The sequence below is a fragment of the Ovis aries genome, chromosome 6 (assembly GCF_016772045.2).
Source record: "Ovis aries strain OAR_USU_Benz2616 breed Rambouillet chromosome 6, ARS-UI_Ramb_v3.0, whole genome shotgun sequence".
NCBI lineage: Eukaryota > Metazoa > Chordata > Mammalia > Artiodactyla > Bovidae > Ovis > Ovis aries.
In genome coordinates this window covers 114,216,789-114,234,563 of record NC_056059.1, presented here as the reverse complement: position 1 = coordinate 114,234,563, position 17,775 = coordinate 114,216,789, and the positions used below count along the sequence as shown (strand labels likewise).

The following is a 17,775-nucleotide window of genomic DNA, read 5'->3' as shown; positions in this document are numbered from 1 at the left end:
AGAGGTCCAGCCAATCGCCGGGCCCCTCCGCGCGCGCCCCTGGTTGCCCCTGGAAACCAAACATCCAGCAGCTCCCCGCTGGAGGGTCTGCCGCGCGGACCCGGAGGGAGGGAGATGGACGACCACACTGGGGACCCAGAGACGGAAGATGGAGAGGTGGAGAGCTTGGCCTCGCAGCTGTCCGGGGTCAAGGCCAGCTCCGTCCCCCAGTCCCCGGGGGAACCCGCGGAGCCGGAGCCGGTGACGAAGACCGTAGAGGCTTCAGAGGAAGGCGCCGCCGCGCCGAAGCCGGCCAAATCCCAGGAAGGGCTGGCGGTCACCGAAGCTGCTGGCGAGGAGGAGCCCGGAGAGCTTGAGAGCCCAGCCGAGGCCCAGGAGGAAGCCGAGCCAGGGGAGCCGCGGGAGGCCCGGCCTGGGGAGCCAGCCGAGCCAGAGCCCGAGGAACCCGAGGGGGAGGGAGTGGAGGAGGAAGGCGAAGAAGAGGAGGTGGTGGCGGCGGCGGTGGTGGCGGCGGCGGCAGCGGCGGCGGAGCCCGGGAGGAAGGAAGTCCCGTCGCAGATCTCCCTGCAGCAGACCGCGGCCGGTAAGGAAGACGCCGCGGCAGCCCGGGGCGCTGAGCGGGAAGGCCAGGTAGAGGAGGAGGAAGAGAGCGAGGCGAGCGAGGAGGGGCTGGAGGCTCGGGTCCCCCAGAAAGACGAGGACAAGCTGAGAAACCTGGACGAGGGTCTTGGGCTCGAGCCTTACGACTGGAGCGAGGAGGTGCAGAAGCAGCAGGAGCAGCAGCTGCGCGCCGAGCTTCTGGAGCAGTACCGCGCCCTGGTGGTGGAGCGCGGCCGCTACCAACGCTACAACATCTACCTGCAGCACAAGATCTTCGAGGCGCTGCGCAAGAAGAAGGGTGTGGAGGCCGCCGCCGAGGCGCCTGGAGGCGACAAGGGCGCGGAGCCCGAGGCCCCCGAGAAAGAGCAGGCCTACCTCCGCCATCTGGCCGTCCTGGAGGACCTGCGGAAGCAGGAGGCCGACGACCTGCGCTGGTATCACAACGAGCTGGACCAGCTGAAGCTGCAGTGCCAAGAGAAGGTCTCCCGGGTGGACAAGGAGTGGCGGCGCTTCCAGGCGCTCAAGAAGCAGGTGGTGATGCAGGCCATGGGCAGCTGCCGGATGAGGGGCGGCCGCCAGGTCGCTCTGCGAGAGGTGGAGCAGATCCAGGCGCTGGAGGATAAGAAGGAGAAGGAGATGAGCGCAGTGAGGCTAGAGAACGTGCAGCTGAAGCAGAGCCTGGTGCATTTTGAAACCAGGATGAGGACCCAGGAGGACCTGACCGAGGGCCTGCTCCTCATAGACTTTGAACAGCTCAAGATCGAGAACCAGACCTTCAACGAGAAGGTCGAGGAGCGGAATGAGGAGCTCCTGAAACTGCGCAGCAAGGTGACCAACAACGTGCAGATAATAACTCACGTGAAGGAAAAGTTACACTTTGTGGACATAGAAAACATGTGTAAAAAGGCAGATCTCATGGAGATTGAGGCTCAGGTGGCCCGGAAGAGGGACATCTTGACCAAGACTAAGCAAGCCCGAGATGGCCTGCGGCTTGACAACATCAGGCTGAATCAGAAGTGTGGGCTTCTGGGCAAGGAGTCCCTCCTCCGGGACATGGAAGAGAAGGTGGACAGGACGGAGGTGCTCAACCAGCGCCTGGCGAGCCTGAAGCACCACCACGCCGGGCTCGTTCTGTCCTGCAGAGGCGTGAAGCAGAAGATCAGGGAGGCCAAGGCCTTTCTGCCCTCCTGACTCAACTGATAGGCGACTTTGGTCTCAGCAAACTCCACCCTTCACTAACTCCTCTTCTCCCTTTGTTGCCACTCTTAAAAGGCCCCTGATGATTGGGATGAAAGTGTGTTTTATATTCTTAATTTTTCAGCTTCCAGATTAACGCTGAGCACAGAATTGAGTTAAATATAGAGAAAATAGTAAAACAAGGACAGGGAAACAAACAGGGATGGCTTAATGTACTGACTTCTCATAAAGAGCTGTCACAGACCTTTTCTATCTGAGCAATTGTATAATTTCAGTGTCCTGACACTGAGGAGAACTGATCCTCCTCCATGTTCAAGAGGGTTCAACAAATGGGCAGGGTGCCCAGAAAATTCCTGTGCACTAAACCCATGAGTAAATCCTCTGAATGGATTGAACTGTGTGGTCCTGAATTGCTCGTTTCAGTTCAAACCTCACCAATTCCCTTAAAACTGTTTTGCATGTAAACAGCGCTAGCTTCTGGGGTAATCAACACCCAGGAAGAGGAGGGATGAGAAACAGGGAGAAGAGCCTTGTCCAATGAAAGGAGGCTCAGTCTGTCTAACTGTGAATGTCTGTTTCTGGCTCAAGGACAGTCTTCAATGCTGATGAAACGTTTTCTTGGACCCACTAAAGAAATGCATTGATCCATACCCAAAGTGAAATTTTGTTTTCCAGTGAAGACAAAATGGTGACTGTACTGTGTCTTGCAGGTGCAAAACATACAGAGTGATGTGACTGCTGAGTGTCCATAAGCCTTTCGTTTTCAGCAAGATATTTTCAGACCTTAGACCGTCACTAAGCACGTGATTTTTTTTACTGTGTCAAATATTAAGATGTCTATCATTCCTTGAGTTAATGTAAGAAACACCTGACAGGTCTATCCCCTTAACCTGAAGTCAGCGACGGCTGTTTTAAGGTTTCTTTGATGCTTTGGGAGTCAGGGGCTTTATTTCTTCTTAGTTTTAGCTTGAATTTTGAGATGTGCAGTTTTGGAATTAAAAGCATTCTTCCAGCCCTAAATTTAAGAAGTATCATAAGAAGGGTGATCTCTTCTTTGGTGCTAAATACCTTTAGAAAACCCCAGTGTAGGCAGATGACTCGGTCGTGAGACTATCACAATAACTTTTGTCTTTTGATGATATTTTGTTTTCTAAAGTGCTTTCCTTTTAAAGCAAGTGAAGACTGATTAGAATTCCCTAACTTCCACAGCATGAATACTCTTTTATAATATCGTAATCAAAGCACACAAATGTAACAGTGAGGAGAGTAAGCAGCTTTGCCTTCCTGCTTCCCTTCTGTTTTTCCTCTACAATTTTTGTCTTCTCTCCATCCTGTTCATCAAGACCAGAGTCAAATAGTGATTCCCTGGCAGACAGAACTTGGTTTTTCCTGTGCCTCAAACTGGGAACAGCAGTGGCTCACTCTTTTGTGGCTGGGGAGGTTCAAATTGGCAACAGGCTCAGTGCCTACAGCTTTTATTATGAGTCTCCTGCCTTTGGTTCACTAGTGAGAGAACAGGTATTTTCAACTGACTTTGAACCACTGGCAATTACCCAGGTGGATTTCCTCATCAGCCTTCAACCTGGTGACCAGTAGGTCTCTGGGGGGGGGGGGGGAGTGGTGTGTCTGTGTCTGTGTCTGTGTCTGTGTATTCAGTTGTGTTTAAGCTGCAAAGTTACCGATGTCCTCTCAAATTATGTTACCTGTGCTGAAGATGTTCCAGTTGACTAGAAGGTAATCATCTTCTGTTAATTATTTTATAACAAAGTTCTAATAACTCACAAGCTGTTGCAGACAGACCCACGTCCAAGGAAGAACGCAAGGGACCCAAAAATCATCATCCCCCTCCCTCAGCGCCTGACAGCTGTCTGCAGGCACAGCCCCACCCTGGCCTGTGACCCACCCACCCCTCTGTGACTGCACCCTGAGGAGACAAAGACCCTGGAAGGCAGATAGTGGGTTTATCATCCTCCCTGGTGACCAGCACAGTGTGCAGTAGAGTCGGGGTTCAATAAATTTGTTGGGTTAATAACATCCATGTTAGTCTCATTTGCTGAATATATTCGTGACTTGAATTCCTATTACGTGTCAGACAAGTCCCATGCCGGATTCAAAAATGATTACAGGTAGTTAACGAGGATGTCTCAATGAAGTAGAGCCAATGAGGACACGGACAGGGAGGCAGGCTCGTAGCTTTGGAAGGAGGACCTCAGAGCCCCACAGCTCCTCCCGCTTCCTCGAGGGGACAGTTACAGAGCAGTGCCCCAGTCTGGACTAGAAACCCCTAAAACTAAGATGATTCTTATGAACACTAAAAGGCTATAAAGATTTTTTTTTTTCTTCTGTCAAAAAGTACAGGGCCTGAAAAATGGAGGCACAAGAAAATCTAAGTGAGATGTCCATGAAAGTAGCCTCTTGGTTTTCTCCTTTCAACATTTTATCCTAATTTAGAAGATAAAACGCACAACCACTTGCTAATCTTTGGGTAGATGGCCAAGGCCTTTCCTTAAGGGTAGAATCTTTGATTCTCGAATTGTCTATGGCATCTTAAATTTCTTGCAAAATAACCACAGTGCAGACTCCATTATCCTCCTCTTTCAAATCCTGGCCACACCACTTCCTCCATCAGGCAGGTGGCTCGGCCTCTGTGTGCCTCGGTTTCCTTAGTACTGACTTCAGAGTTGTCGTGAGGATGAAACATACTTTAGTAAAGACTTAGTGTAGTGCCTGGCACAGTCTGTATGCAGCAGATTCTAAGTATTCTCCAGCTGTCTCGCCCACATCCCACTCAATAGCATCTGAGATTTGCCTTTGAGACTTTTCAAAGCTTTTAGTGTTCTCAGAAGAAACAGTTTCTTTCCACAACACTGGTTTAGCATAGCATTTAATTGAATTATGTAAATACAATAACTACTACCATTGGCATAAAAAAACTTGAGAATGATCATCAGTGACTTAGGCTCAACTCATGGAAGTAGCTGTGTACGTGCCAGACAGCAGCCTACCAGGCAAGGGAGATTCAGGGTGAACTAGCCTTTTTCTTTTAACGTGATCTGAGCTGGATGTGGCCGCTGTTACAGAGGGTTTTTTGTTTGTTGTCCGTATCGGTGGCAGGAGGGACGCAGGCACTACCTGGATAAAGCCCAAGGCATCTGAAAAGGAAACACTTCTTCACCACTAAATGAAAACCATTTTGGGTGACAACAAGTGAAATTTTGTAGTTCCTCAGTGGAGATGCATGCTCTTCCTTTCGTGCAAGTTCATCTGCAGTCACTATTTGGATTTTTACCACTAGTCAGGCGTGCAAGCTTGCTCAGTCGCTTCAGTCATCTCCGACTCTTTGTGACCCCATGGACGTAGCCCGTCAGGCTCCTCTGTCCACGGGATTCTCCAGGCAAGAAGACTGGAGTGGGTTGCCACTTCCTTCTCCAGAAGATCTTCCTGACCCAGGGATCGAATCTGTGCCTCCTGCATTTCCAGCAGATTCTTTACTCGCTGAGCCACCTGGGAAGTGTGTCTTCTATAAAAAGAGAGTTCATCCACCCCCAATTCGTAGTTTGTTTTAAACTTTGAGATGGTCTTCGGGTGATGAAGCATGCAGAGGCTATGGATGAAAGGGACCCCAGGAGACTACTTCCACGGTGTCCCGTCTGAGGACCTGGCTCTAAGGCTTCCCTCTGCTGGCCATACCCCTCCTCTGGTCCTCCTGGTGACCCGAAGCTCACTGCAAGGCCCGGCGGGGGGGCGCCCGCCTCCCCGCCCTGCTGACACAGCACCTTCCCACTCTTGCCTTCTTGGCAGGCTGCACACTTCGGGGAGTGGTTGTCTTTGAACTGTCAGCCCCCTAGTTTCTCTTAGGAAAACACTCCCCAACTTCCACCCTTGCCACGGCTTGGGCGTTGGTAGGGGGTCACCCCTCAGGGCCAGCCGTCGGGCACGGCTCTGCCTCCTCAGAGCTGAGGTCAGGAGCCCCATAGCAACATGTTCTCTGGGGAGCCGTGTTTCTGACCAAGGGCTGGGGTCTGAGTCCCCACTCTGCCACCACATGGCCAGAGGGGCCCACGCAGATCGCTTCTGAGCCACGCCTCCAACGACGGTGTGACAGAGTTGCTGCGGAGGTAAATGAGGTCATCCTGGCGATGGAGCCCCAGGCCTGGCGTGGGTGGAGCAGTGAGCGAAGCCCCAGCTGTGAGCCCTCGATAACTCTCCACCAGCCTCAGCCTGCAGGGGGTGGAGACCACAGGGCAGTGCCTGGGTCAGGTCGCCCGTGCACAGGGAAGGTGCTGTTTCTGAGCCGTGCAGGGCCCAGAAGCCAGGCACCGGAGACCGGAAGGACCAGCACACACACCAGCAACATGAGAGTCCATCGCCCTGCCGGCTCCGGGACCTGGAGGACTGCTTCTCGCTCACCGCCACCGCAGCGAGGCAGCACTGCCGGTCTCCGCCCCCGAGACGGGGAAAGACCACGGGCAGCCGCGGACAACCAGCAGGTTCCGGGTCAGGGGAAGAGCCGGGCACCTGGCCCGGAGAGCCTGACGCCCTGCTGGGATGGGGGCAGGCACGGGTGGTAGGGGTGTGAGCAGGTGAACAGGGCAGGTGCGTGGGCCGGGGGACCAGGGGCTAAAGCTGCAGGTGGTCAGGCTCAGGGGGCAGCAAGCCTGGGGCTCCCCTCGGCCTCGAAGGGGGAAAGCGCTAACTTTCCGATCCCCTGACCAAATCACCGTAACCGAACCACCTATTTAACTGAGACTAGTAAGTAAGTGCATTTGAAAATATTCAAATAGCACGATGCTCAAAGCCAAATTTTACCATACTTCTGGGTGAGAACTCTAACTTGAAACCAAACGGCAGTGAATGTAAGCAACAATTTTACATGACTTTTTATTTAATAAAACCACATATTTACAATTCAAAAAGCCCTAGTTTGATACACTTTACTAAATAAAATTAAAGGTTAACTGTACAAGCAATTAAAACATGATATGTAGCAAGTGTTACCAGTTTTCTATCAGCAAACTATTTAAAATAGTCAAAAACAGAGTAGTTAAAAAGTACCCTTTAAAGTGAACGTTGTTCCAGATGGGATTTCAGTGACTGGTGGGGACACGGCAACTGGCTCTGAGGTGCCAGCCGCAGAGGCCCCAACCCTGACACCTCACTTTCTGAAAATCAGTGGCACCGGAAGTGGAGAGGGCCGACTTCCCAAGGAGGGTGCGCTTCCAATTCTCTTTCCGGTTTTCCGAAACCAGAATGGCGAGCAGACAAGCGCAGCCCTTTTCGGTCCAGCAGCCCTCTGCCCTCTGCGGCAAGTGGCTGAGCGACCCTAGACTGGGACCTTGAACTTCCCAGACTCTGAGGTGGACACATCTAGCCAGCAGAGAGCTCGTGTGGTCCCTGAACAGGTCATGAAAACTCCCTCTGAACTACAGATTGGGAAGTGTTGCAGAATGGCCTGGAATCCTGCTTAAAAACTCAATGCATGTACGGCGCTATCTGAAGAGACACGTCCATCCATCCAACAGCCACGTCGAGGGCTGGGGGCGCTGACGGCACGTCGAGGCACACAAACGCATTCTCAGGAACTGCCCGCGGCCCCGGGCGCATCGCTTTCTGTCACCACTTCGGGAACGTCTTTATGTACAGTAAGAAAATATATACATCTTTCACGAACAGAAAGCCTACGTCATGGGACGAGACCAGGTACCTCCGCGAGGAAGGGCGTGACGGGGCCAGCAGCCCGCTTTCGGCCCGGTTACACTCAGCCTCTCTTGGAGTCCGGGAATGGCTGCCCTGGCGCTCGGTGGAGATGGAAGACCACCTCCAAGGGGTCAGGAGGGTCGGCGCTTCAAGGCTGAGGCAGAAAGTGGTGGGGGACGCCCTGCAAGCTCCCCGGGGAGTTCAGCAGGAACAGGAGGTGGGAAAGGACACGTGGGACAGAGCCAGGGTGGAGGGCGTGAGGACGGCCAGCGGCTCAGCAGCTTGCTTTGTACCTGAAGTGTCATCGGCGGACACGGCAGGTGGAGAAAAACCTATAAAACTAACACCGTGCTTAGGCTCCACCCCGAGGGTGGACGTATGGCTGAGAAGGGCGGCTGGGCAGCAAGTGCCCATGGGCCTGGCCTCCCGAGCGCCCCAGAGACCGGCGCGTGCACACGTGGGAGCCGTGTCCGTGCGGACGGGCCTGTCCTTTGGACTTCTTCATGCCGACGGTCTTCACGTCTCTGAATTCAGATAAGCAAAGCTCTTAACGCAAAGTTCGCCAAATGAGTCAAGGAAAAGCTGGGACAAAAAGGTGGTGAATGAAGTGGGGGGGATGCTGAGAATTCCTGACAAGCTAACTGGGCCGCTGGACGCGTGCTGCTCACGCCCCGGTGCCTACAGCCATCCTGTGAGTGGACTGTGTGAGGCGGGGTCACCACCCCAGGGACGGCGCCTGCCCTGCAGGGACAGGAGGAGCGCCCGCCCCACACGGGCTGGCCCAGCCTCCCAGGAACTGGTGGGCGGCCAGGGGCAGGGCGTCTTGCCCCCCGCGCCTGGCTCAGAGAGGCAGGCTCTGCTCTAACGCCCGTCTCTACTGCTGCAGGGTCTGGGTGAGCCACCACTGCTGGACAAACGGGGGTGCGGTCTCTGGGACAGCGGGGCACCCCCCAGAACCTGAGCGTGCGCTGTCAGCCCCGGTGCTGGAATTTTGTCAAGGCAACGTGGTAAAAGGTCAGCCTGAAGGTCAGATCGCGTGTGTTCGGGGAGCCCACACACCAGCGGCTGTCCTCTGAGAGCCCGTCTTTCCGTCCTGCTGTCTTTGGTAGGCAGGCTTCAAAAACATGACCTGCGGCTCTGGAAGGATTACCTCGGCAACTAAAATCAGCAGTCCCTTTCGGACTAAAATATGTAGATGTGAGCCAATGCCATCTCTGAGGTCTCCCAAATAACATTTCTCATGCACCTTGGCTAACGAAAAATTGTAATGTACTTTCCGGCAGTTGACATAAAAGCATTACAATTTAATTAACTTTTGCTGAAATGAGGGGAGGGAACTGGCCGCTGCCCTATTTAAACCATGCAGAATACGCAGTGGTTGGCCATGGTCCTCATTCCACTGAGCTTAAGGCTTAGCCTTGGTTTAATTCTTTAAAAGTGTTTTTTCGTTTGTTGTGTTGTGTTTAAGGCCAACTCCAGCATTAGGGATCAAACGTGGAAACAGCCCCTGTCCTCCGGAGCTGCCAGGGCATCCGCCCGAAGCTACACAGGTGCCACGTGGAGCCTGCTTCCCAGCTGATCGCGAGTCCACGGCCTCGTCAGTGCCGCAGAGACGGGCTTCCTTTCTCCATTTCCCTGCTGTCCTTCTGCAAGGCGGTCAGCACCTGGGGATCACAGGGAGACACCAGTGGGCGACCGGCGACACACGGACACAGGTCCTCCCGTCCACCTTCCACACTCCTGCAGACTCATCTTTCTCCCGTGGAATCCAGCTCATGCCCTCTCTGGGCTAGGGCGTTAGCCCAGGGACTTCCCTCTGGGCACTAGCCGCCAATGTCAAGGCCAGGCTACTGGGCTCTGCCCCTTCCAGTCTGGCTGCAGCTGCCCGCGCTCCCCACCAGCGGAGCCAGGCCCCCCGCTCCGGAAGGCTCACGTGCCCTCACGCCTTCCCATGCTGCTGCCCCCTCTGCCTCGTCCCTCTCTCCTCACCAGGGAATGACCAATCCTTTTAAGGCCCAGGAGACACCAGCTCCCGGCCAGGCCTCCCCGCGCGTCCCTAGGGCAATTTAGCTCCCTCCTCCTCGCTGCTCTGAGCTCTAAGTTAACACCTTTATTTTAAAAGCATGACATTCCACTGTGATTGCTTAACAACAGCAGGCACAGGACGGGCCCATTTGCTGCAGCCATGCAGAACACCACCAGGCACCTCCCACAGAGGAACCGTGTAACCACACAACGTGGAAGGCAGGGAGCGGCAGACACTCAGATGAGCGACCCGCTAAAAGCCACACAGATCCACACTTACATGGGTCGTACTTCGGAACCAAGGGGATCTCCAGAGCACCAGTTCCTGAAACTCCTTGGGCCCAGCACTGGACCACTTTAGGCGAAGTACAGGTTACAGGGGGTAAAGCAGAAATCCTGCATGAGGGTTTCAAATGCATGGCATAGAAGGGCTGCTGGCAGCTGGAAGCCCCCTTCTCGTCTGAGCAAGGCGGCCAGCCAAACACAACCACGGAACTGTTTGCTAAAGCACGGCAGGACCTTACTCTAAAGCACCGTATTTAAGAGAATCGGGCACAAACCACAGTTCCCGTGGGACCTGGAACTAAACAAACTCAGTGGCGAGGCCCACCGTCAGGCTAACTCCTATTACCGCCCCACTGTTAGAGGGCGTCCTACTCTCTAATAACCCTTGACCTGGTCTTAACCGGTAATTTTCACCTAAAATGCAAGAAGCGGAATGACAGATCTGGACTCGGCCCGTCTGTCTGTGCGTGTCCCTGCGGGTGTGTGGACGGGGGCAGGGAAGGACCAGGGAAACACAAGGGGAGGCCGGCGGACCGCAGCTGTGCGGGATGGGAAGCTAAGGCAGCGCTCGCTCTGAGGGACGGGCACGCGCACCAGAGGCACGGGCACGCACACCAGGAAGGGCCCTGGCTCTCTGCGGCCACTTCAGAGCATCAGTGCAGGGGCCGAGTCCCAGGAGACTCCAGGGCACGCGCAGGTGGGCGTGCACCTGCGCAGTCCAGCGGGGACCCCACTCAGAGGCCCTGCCCAGCCCAGAGCTCTGCAGTCGCCATCCTCAAACCCTTGACACTAATTCTGAACATGAGGCCCCACACCTTCATCGTGTGTTGCCCATTTATTTCTTAACCAGAGAAAGGCTCTTCTTCCCTCTCACCAGATCCCTGATAATTATATAGCCGGTCCTGCTCACACAGGAGCTGAGGTTTCTGTGTGTGTGTGTGTTTTTTTTTTAACAGCTTACTGAGACATTACTCACATACCATACATAAAATTCACCCACTTCGTGTGTTCAATCTGGTGGCTTTTAATACAGTCACGGATAACGTGCAGCCCTCAGCACAGCCAACCTTGGGGCATTTCCATCAGGGCACGAGTAGCCCCTGCCCTCCAGCTGCCACCGCCCTGTCCTGCTCGCCACGTCCCGTCTCTACAGCTTCCTTTCTGAAACTGCACGGGAATGGGGCCACGCAGTGTGTGGTCTGCAGTCTGGCTTTCTGTTCTGAAGGTGCACCCACAGTCGCAGAAGTCAGTACTTCACTCCTTTTTATAAACTGAATGGATTTACTTCGGAACTGTAACGCACAGCACACTAAGCAGAGAGCAGTGTCCCTGCCCCCCCGGCTGGTAAAACCAGGGGAGCGTTTCATGGTGTTACCCAAGGGCCTGCCACAGCACCTGTGCTCTTTCCCTAAAGACGCGACAGGAAGGAAGGCCACCAGACAGAGAGCATCCCAGCAGGTAAGAGAGGTCCAGCTCGGGGGCAGACCAAAGGGCCCAGGGCAGAGGGGACCCCCCTCTGGGTAATAAATGAATAGGCATTGGATTGTGTACTCTAAAAGGGGTGAAGTTCATGGTACTGTAAATTATTAAAGCTGTGAAACAAAAATAAATAGGCCGCTAACTAAGATCAGAGTTCAGTTCAGTTCAGTCGCTCAGTCGTGTCTGACTCTTTGCGACCCTATGAATCGCAGCATGCCAGGCCTCCCTGTCCATCACCAACTCCTGGAGTCACTCAGACTCACATCCATCGAGTCAGTGATGCCATCCAGCCATCTCATCCTCTGTCGTCCCTTTCTCCTCCTGCCCCCAATCCCTCCCAGCATCAAGAGTCTTTTCCAATCAGTCAACTCTTCGCATGAGGTGGTCAAAGTACTGGAGTTCAGCTTTAGCATCATTTCTTCCAAAGAACACCCAGGACTGATCTCCTTTAGAATGGACTGGTTGGATCTCCTTGCAGTCCAAGGGACTCTCAAGAGTCTTCTCCAACACCAGAGTTCAAAAGCATCCATTCTTCGGCACTCAGCCTTCTTCACAGTCCAACTCTCACATCCATACATGACCACAGGAAAAACCATAGCCTTGACTAGATGGACCTTAGTCGGCAAAGTAATGTCTCTGCTTTTGAATATACTATCTAGGTTGGTCATAACTTTTCTTCCAAGGAATAAGCGTCATTTAATTTCATGGCTGCAATCACCATCTGCAGTGATTTTGGAGCCCCCCAAAATAAAGTCTGACACTATTTCCACTGTTTCCCCATCTATTTCCCATGAAGTGATGGGACCGGATGCCATGATCTTCATTTACTGAATGTTGAGCTTTAAGCCAACTTTTTCACTCTCCTCTTTCACTTTCATCTAGAGGCTTTTTAGCTCCTTTTCACTTTCTGCCATAAGGGTGGTGTCATCTGCATATCTGAGATTATTGATATTTCTCCTGGCAATCTTGATTCCAGCTTGTGTTTCTTCCAGCCCAGCGTTTCTCATGATGTACTCTGCATAGAAGTTAAATAAGCAGGGTGACAATATACAGCCTTGACGTACCCCTTTTCCTATTTGGAACCAGTCTGTTGTTCCATGTCCAGTTCTAACTGTTGCTTCCTGACCTGCATACAGGTTTCTCAAGAGGCAGGTCAGGAGGTCTGGTATTCCCATCTCTTTCAGAATTTTCCACAGTTTACTGTGATCCACACAGTCAAAGGCTTTGGCACAGTCAAAGCAGAAATAGATGTTTTCTGGAACTCTCTTGCTTTTCCATGATCCAGTGGATGTTGGCAATTTGATCTCTGGTTCCTCTGCCTTTTCTAAAACCAGCTTGAACATCAGGAAGTTCACGGTTCACATATTGCTGAAGCCTGGCTTGGAGAATTTTGAGCATTACTTTACTAGCATGTGAGATGAGTGCAATTGTGCGGTAGTTTGAGCATTCTTTGGCATTGCCTTTCTTTGGAATTGGAATGAAAACTGACCTTTTCCAGTCCTGGGGCCACTGCTGAGTTTTCCAAATTTGCTGGCATATTGAGTGCAGCACTTTCACAGCATCATCTTTCAGGATTTGAAATAGCTCACCTGGAATTCCATCACCTCCACTAGCTTTGTTCGTAGTGACGCTTTCTAAGGCCCACTTGACTTCACATTCCAGGATGTCTGGCTCTAGATTAGTGATCACATCATCATGATTATCTCGGTCGTGAAGATCTTTTTTGTACAGTTCTTCTGTGTATTCTTGCCACTTCTTTTTAATATCTTCTGCTTCTGTTAGGTCCATACCATTTCTGTCCTTTATCGAGCCCATCTTTGCATGACATGTTCCCTTGGTATCTCTAATTTTCCTGAAGAGATCTCTAGTCTTTCCCATTCTGTTGTTTTCCTCTATTTCTTTGCATTGATTGCTGAGGAAGGCTTTCTTATCTCTTCTTGTTATTCTTTAGAACTCTACATTCAGATACTTATATCTTTCCTTTTCTCCTTGGCTTTTCGCCTCTCTTCTTTTCACAGCTATTTGTAAGGCCTCCCCAGACAGCCATTTTGCTTTTTTGCATTTCTTTTCCATGGGGATTCTTGCCTTGAGAACCCCATGAACAGTATGAAAAGGCAAAATGATAGGATACTGAAAGAGGAACTCCCCAGGTCAGTAGGTGCCCAATATGCTACTGGAGATCAGTGGAGAAATAACTCCAGAAAGAATGAAGGGATGGAGCCAAAGCAAAAACAATACCCAGCTGTGGATGCGACTGGTGATAGAAGCAAGGTCCGATGCTGTAAAGAGCAATATTGCATAGGAACCTGGAATGTCAGGTCCATGAATCAAGGCAAATTAGAAGTGGTCAAACAAGAGATGGCAAGAGTGAACGTCGACATTCTAGGAATCAGTGAACTAAAATGGACTGGAATGGGTGAATTTAACTCAGATGACCATTATATCTACTACTGCGGGCTGGAATCCCTCAGAAGAAATGGAGTAGCCACCATGGTCAACAAGAGAGTCCAAAATGCAGTACTTGGATGCAATCTCAAAAACGACAGAATGATCTTTGTTCGTCTCCAAGGCAAACCATTCAATATCACAGTTATCCAAGTCTATGCCCCAACCTGTAATGCTGAAGAAACTGAAGTTGAACGGTTTTATGAAGACCTATAAGACCTTTTAGAACGAACACCCAAAAAAGATGTCCTTTTCATTATAGGGGACTAGAATGCAAAAGAAGGAAGTCAAGAAACACCTGGAGTAACCAGAGAATTTGGCCTTGGAATGCGGAATGAAGCAGGGCAAAGACTAATAGAGTTTTGCCAAGAAAATGCACTGGTCATAGCAAACACCCTCTTCCAACAACACAAGAGAAGATTCTACACATGGACATCAGCAGATGGTCAACACCGAAATCAGATTGATTATATTCTTTGCAGCCAAAGATGGAGAAGCTCTATATAGTCAACAAAAACAAGACCAGGAGCTGACTGTGGCTCAGATCATGAACTCCTTATTGCCAAATTCAGACTTACATTGAAGAAAGTAGGGAAAACCGCTAGACCATTCAGGTATGACCTAAATCAAATCCCTTATGATTATACAGTGGAAGTGAGAAATAGATTTAAGGGCCTAGATCTGATAGATAAGAGTGCCTGATGAACTATGGAATGAGGTTCGTGACACCGTACAGGAGACAGGGATCAAGACCATCCCCATGGAAAAGAAATGCAAAAAACTAAGATCAGAAAGAGCCAGTCCAATCACCTGTGAAGTAATCTGGCCAAACATAAAGACTGGGAGCTTCCTCGAGCCTCCAAGTCTGTCAATTTACAGGAAAGAGAGAAGGACCACGATGAACACCACCACAGGGACAGAAGCAGCAAAATCCAGACGTGACAAGTGCTGCTGGACGCGACCTCGTTTCTTCAATATGTAAAGGGGAGGGAGAAGTGGAAAGGAGGGGTAACCCTGCACATTGTAAGAAGACGTGAAAGGCTGTTCATCCAATTACAACGTGTAGGCCTTATCTAGATCTTGATTTAAGCCAACAACAAAGCTACTGCTGATGTCTGAAAACAGAAATCTGAAAGCTGACGGGATGCTTGACAGGCACATGGGGGTTGGTTATTCTCTCTTCTTCTATTTTGCATGTACTTTAAATCTTCCACTAATTAAACAAACCGTAAGTCAGGAACAAGCACCGTATGGCAAGGACAAGGCTCCCCAGGACGTGGTGCTCAGGCCAGCCGAGCGCACACAGCTCCTGAGGCCAGGTGTCCTATTTCCCTTTCGTACGGCAAAGACTAGGAACCAGGCCTAGGAGCAAAGTCCAGAGGGGGACCGGGGAGCCCGGGAGCACGCGCTCCCCTGCGGTCAGCCGGACGGCCCTGAGGGCAGCTGCGGGAGCTCCAGCAACCCGTCCAGGGAGCCCTCCCCTCCCCTCCCACCAAGGACACACGGCCCCCCTCTGCGCCTCCTCTGTCGGTGAGAGGGCGACAGGTCAGCCCCCTTGGCTCTCTGTCTCTGGGATTTAGAGAAAGGGGGGAGCTTGGTTTACAAAGTGCTGTCCACCAGGCGGGGGCCTGCGCTGCTACCGTTGTTCAGTCGCCCTGCTGTACCTGACCCTTTGGGACCCCGTGGACTGAACCCACCAGGCTCAGGCAAGAACACTGAAGCAGGCTGTCCTTTTCTTCTCTAGGGGATCCTCCCAAGCCAGGGATCGTCTCCTGCGTTGTAGGCAGGTTCTTTACCACTGGAACCACTTGGGAAGCCCCTATAGGAGGGGTGGGGAGAGTGTTCCTCTCCAGCTCCTTCGCTCAGAGGAAGTGACTGTCTAAGACCCTGTGTGGCAAAGCCGGGCCCCAAACCCAAGGCACCTTCAAGAGGGCTGGTTCCTCATAAGGTGCTCTGCATAACCCGCTTCCTCAACTAGACGGGATAGGGAACAAAAGCCCACTCACCTGAGCCCACTTCTTGTTTCGACTTTGCATCTGAATGCTGGCGATGGAAGCGAAGAACTCCTCGGCGGGCAGGTCCTCCGGCAGCCGCGTGAGGAACTGGGCCACGTGAATGAAGTCCATCCTGGTCAGGACGTCCTGGAACAGCCTGAGGAGGCCCAGGGCCGTGCGGAACAGGAACTCCTCCCCGTCACGGCAGAACACGTCCCAGACCCGGCAGGCCAGGTCGAGGGGCAGGGACTTGCTGTAGAGAGTGAAGATCCTGGGGGAGAGAGGGGGCGTCAGGTCCTGGAGGTTCCACAATGGAGCCCTGGCTCAGGGCGGATCCTCTCCGGCGCTCCTGAGTTTAGGCCCTTTCACACTTCACGTCCTCGGTGGGGAGGGGGCGGTGGTGGAAGAGCTCTGGCCCGCATTCACACTGAAGGTCAATTTAAACGTTTTCTAAAACAGTATGATCAGCTTTCACAAAGAATCTCAAACAACATACAGCTTCCGAATTAGACACCGCACTTCGGCATGCAACACGTTTATCGTGAACCTACTACGTGCTTATTCTTACTCTGAGGCAGGCGCTAGAGGTTAAGTCAACAAGGCAGGTAGAGTTTCGTTTGGTGGAAAATAAAAACAGCAAACGGAAATGCGTAACTGAATCGACGCGCACGCACCTGGCGTCTGAGGAGCGCTGCACTCGTTCCTTCCAGCAGGGGCCACAGAAGGAACCGGGTAGTTTTCCGAGTAAATCTGACAGTGGCTCCCAGGAAACTGATCTCATATTTAAAACCATCAGGTGAAAACAGTGAGACACAGATATGCCTTCCCTTAAAAAACTGTTGACAATCTCAATTCAAACCCCCAAACACACAGTCTTGGGTGACCAGAGCATGTCAACAGGTAGGTGAGTCTAGGCCGACTGTGTGGAGCCCAGTCCTCCCGCCGCCCCGAGGCCGAATCCGGGGCATCTCCTGACCCCACACCCAGACAGATGCAGCCACCTGCCTGGGCTCCCTCGACCCCAGGGCTCTGAGGATGCGCTGTCCGCCTCCACCGGCCCCACAGATGCCGCCCCCAGGAGGGAGCCCCCCAGCCCCACCCTACATCGGGCCCAGCATCTGGCATCTCCGTGGCACACCTGTGTCCACAAGCCCCCAGGCCACTCCAGGATGCCACAGGCGTCAGGGAGCAGGTCTCGCTGCCTTCCCACCAGACAGTCCTCACTGCTCCTGGGAACTCGCTTTTCCCCAGGCTGCAGTATTCCCTGAGTGCCCATGCTGCCTCCAAGAGACACGCAAGGGCCGTGAAGGCACCTGAACTCAGGTGCTGCGCTCAGAATGCAGGCCGCCTTGGTCAGGAGGTCCTGTCACCCAGCCTTTACAGCAGGACTCTCCCCTGCAGTGGGGTCTACACCACGCTGGCAAGTCTGCTCACAAGCTGCAAGGCTCTCTGCCTGCTGAGACCTCCAGGGTGTGAACCCCACCCTCGCCCCTAGAAGGGTGCTCTGCCCCAGAAACAGCCTTTCCTCCAGGACCTAGGGGAACGGGCACGCAGTGAAGGCAGTGCGGTCAACCCAGCAAGCTAGCGAATACCCCGTGATGCTCATTACTTTGTCAACAAAGCTCCGTCTAGTCAAAGCTATGGTTTCTCCAGTAGTCATGTATGGACGTGAGAGCTGGACCACAAAGGCGGCTTGAGTGACAAAGAATCAATGCTTTTGAACTGTGGTGCTGGAGGAGACTCTCGAGAGTCCCATGGACTCCAAGGAGATCCAACTGGTCAATCCTAAAGGAAATCAAACCTGAATATTCATTGGAAGGACTGATGCTGAGGCTCCAATACTTTGGCCACCTGATGGGAAGAACTGACTCACTGGAAAAGACCCTGATGCTGGGAAAGACTGAAGGCAGAAGGAGAAGGGGATGACGGGATGAGACGGTTGCATGGCATCACCGACTCAAAGGACATGAGTTTGAGCAAGCTCCGGGAGTTGATGATGGACAGGGAAGCCTGGTGTGCTGCAGTCCATGGGGTCGCAAATAGTGGGACACGA

At 52.6% G+C, this 17,775-nt stretch overlaps 2 protein-coding genes across 6 annotated transcripts in view; one reads left to right on the top strand and one right to left on the bottom strand.

Annotated features, from left to right (window-relative positions):
• The first annotated feature begins 66 nt into the window (after positions 1 to 66).
• CCDC96 (coiled-coil domain containing 96) lies at positions 67 to 3,831 on the top strand. Its single transcript, XM_042251674.2, has one exon. The coding sequence runs from the start codon at positions 115 to 117 to the stop codon at positions 1,789 to 1,791; it is 1,677 nt and encodes a 558-aa protein (XP_042107608.1). The 5' UTR covers positions 67 to 114; the 3' UTR covers positions 1,792 to 3,831.
• A 2,833-nt stretch (positions 3,832 to 6,664) lies between these two features.
• Positions 6,665 to 17,775, bottom strand: part of TBC1D14 (TBC1 domain family member 14) — a 115,336-nt gene continuing 104,225 nt past the window's right edge. For all 5 annotated transcript variants that reach the window (XM_042251670.1, XM_060417691.1, XM_027971234.2 and 2 more), the window contains 2 exons: positions 15,735 to 15,993; positions 6,665 to 9,158 (listed from right to left, as the gene is read on the bottom strand). In XM_042251670.1, coding sequence (XP_042107604.1) covers positions 9,093 to 9,158; positions 15,735 to 15,993 — 325 coding nt within the window. In that variant the 3' untranslated portion in view covers positions 6,665 to 9,092. The remainder of the gene's footprint in view (positions 9,159 to 15,734; positions 15,994 to 17,775) is intronic.

Coding starts and splice junctions, on each gene's coding strand:
- CCDC96 (XM_042251674.2), top strand. CDS start 115: ATGGACGACCACACTGGGGACCCAGAGACGGAAGATGGAGAGGTGGAG.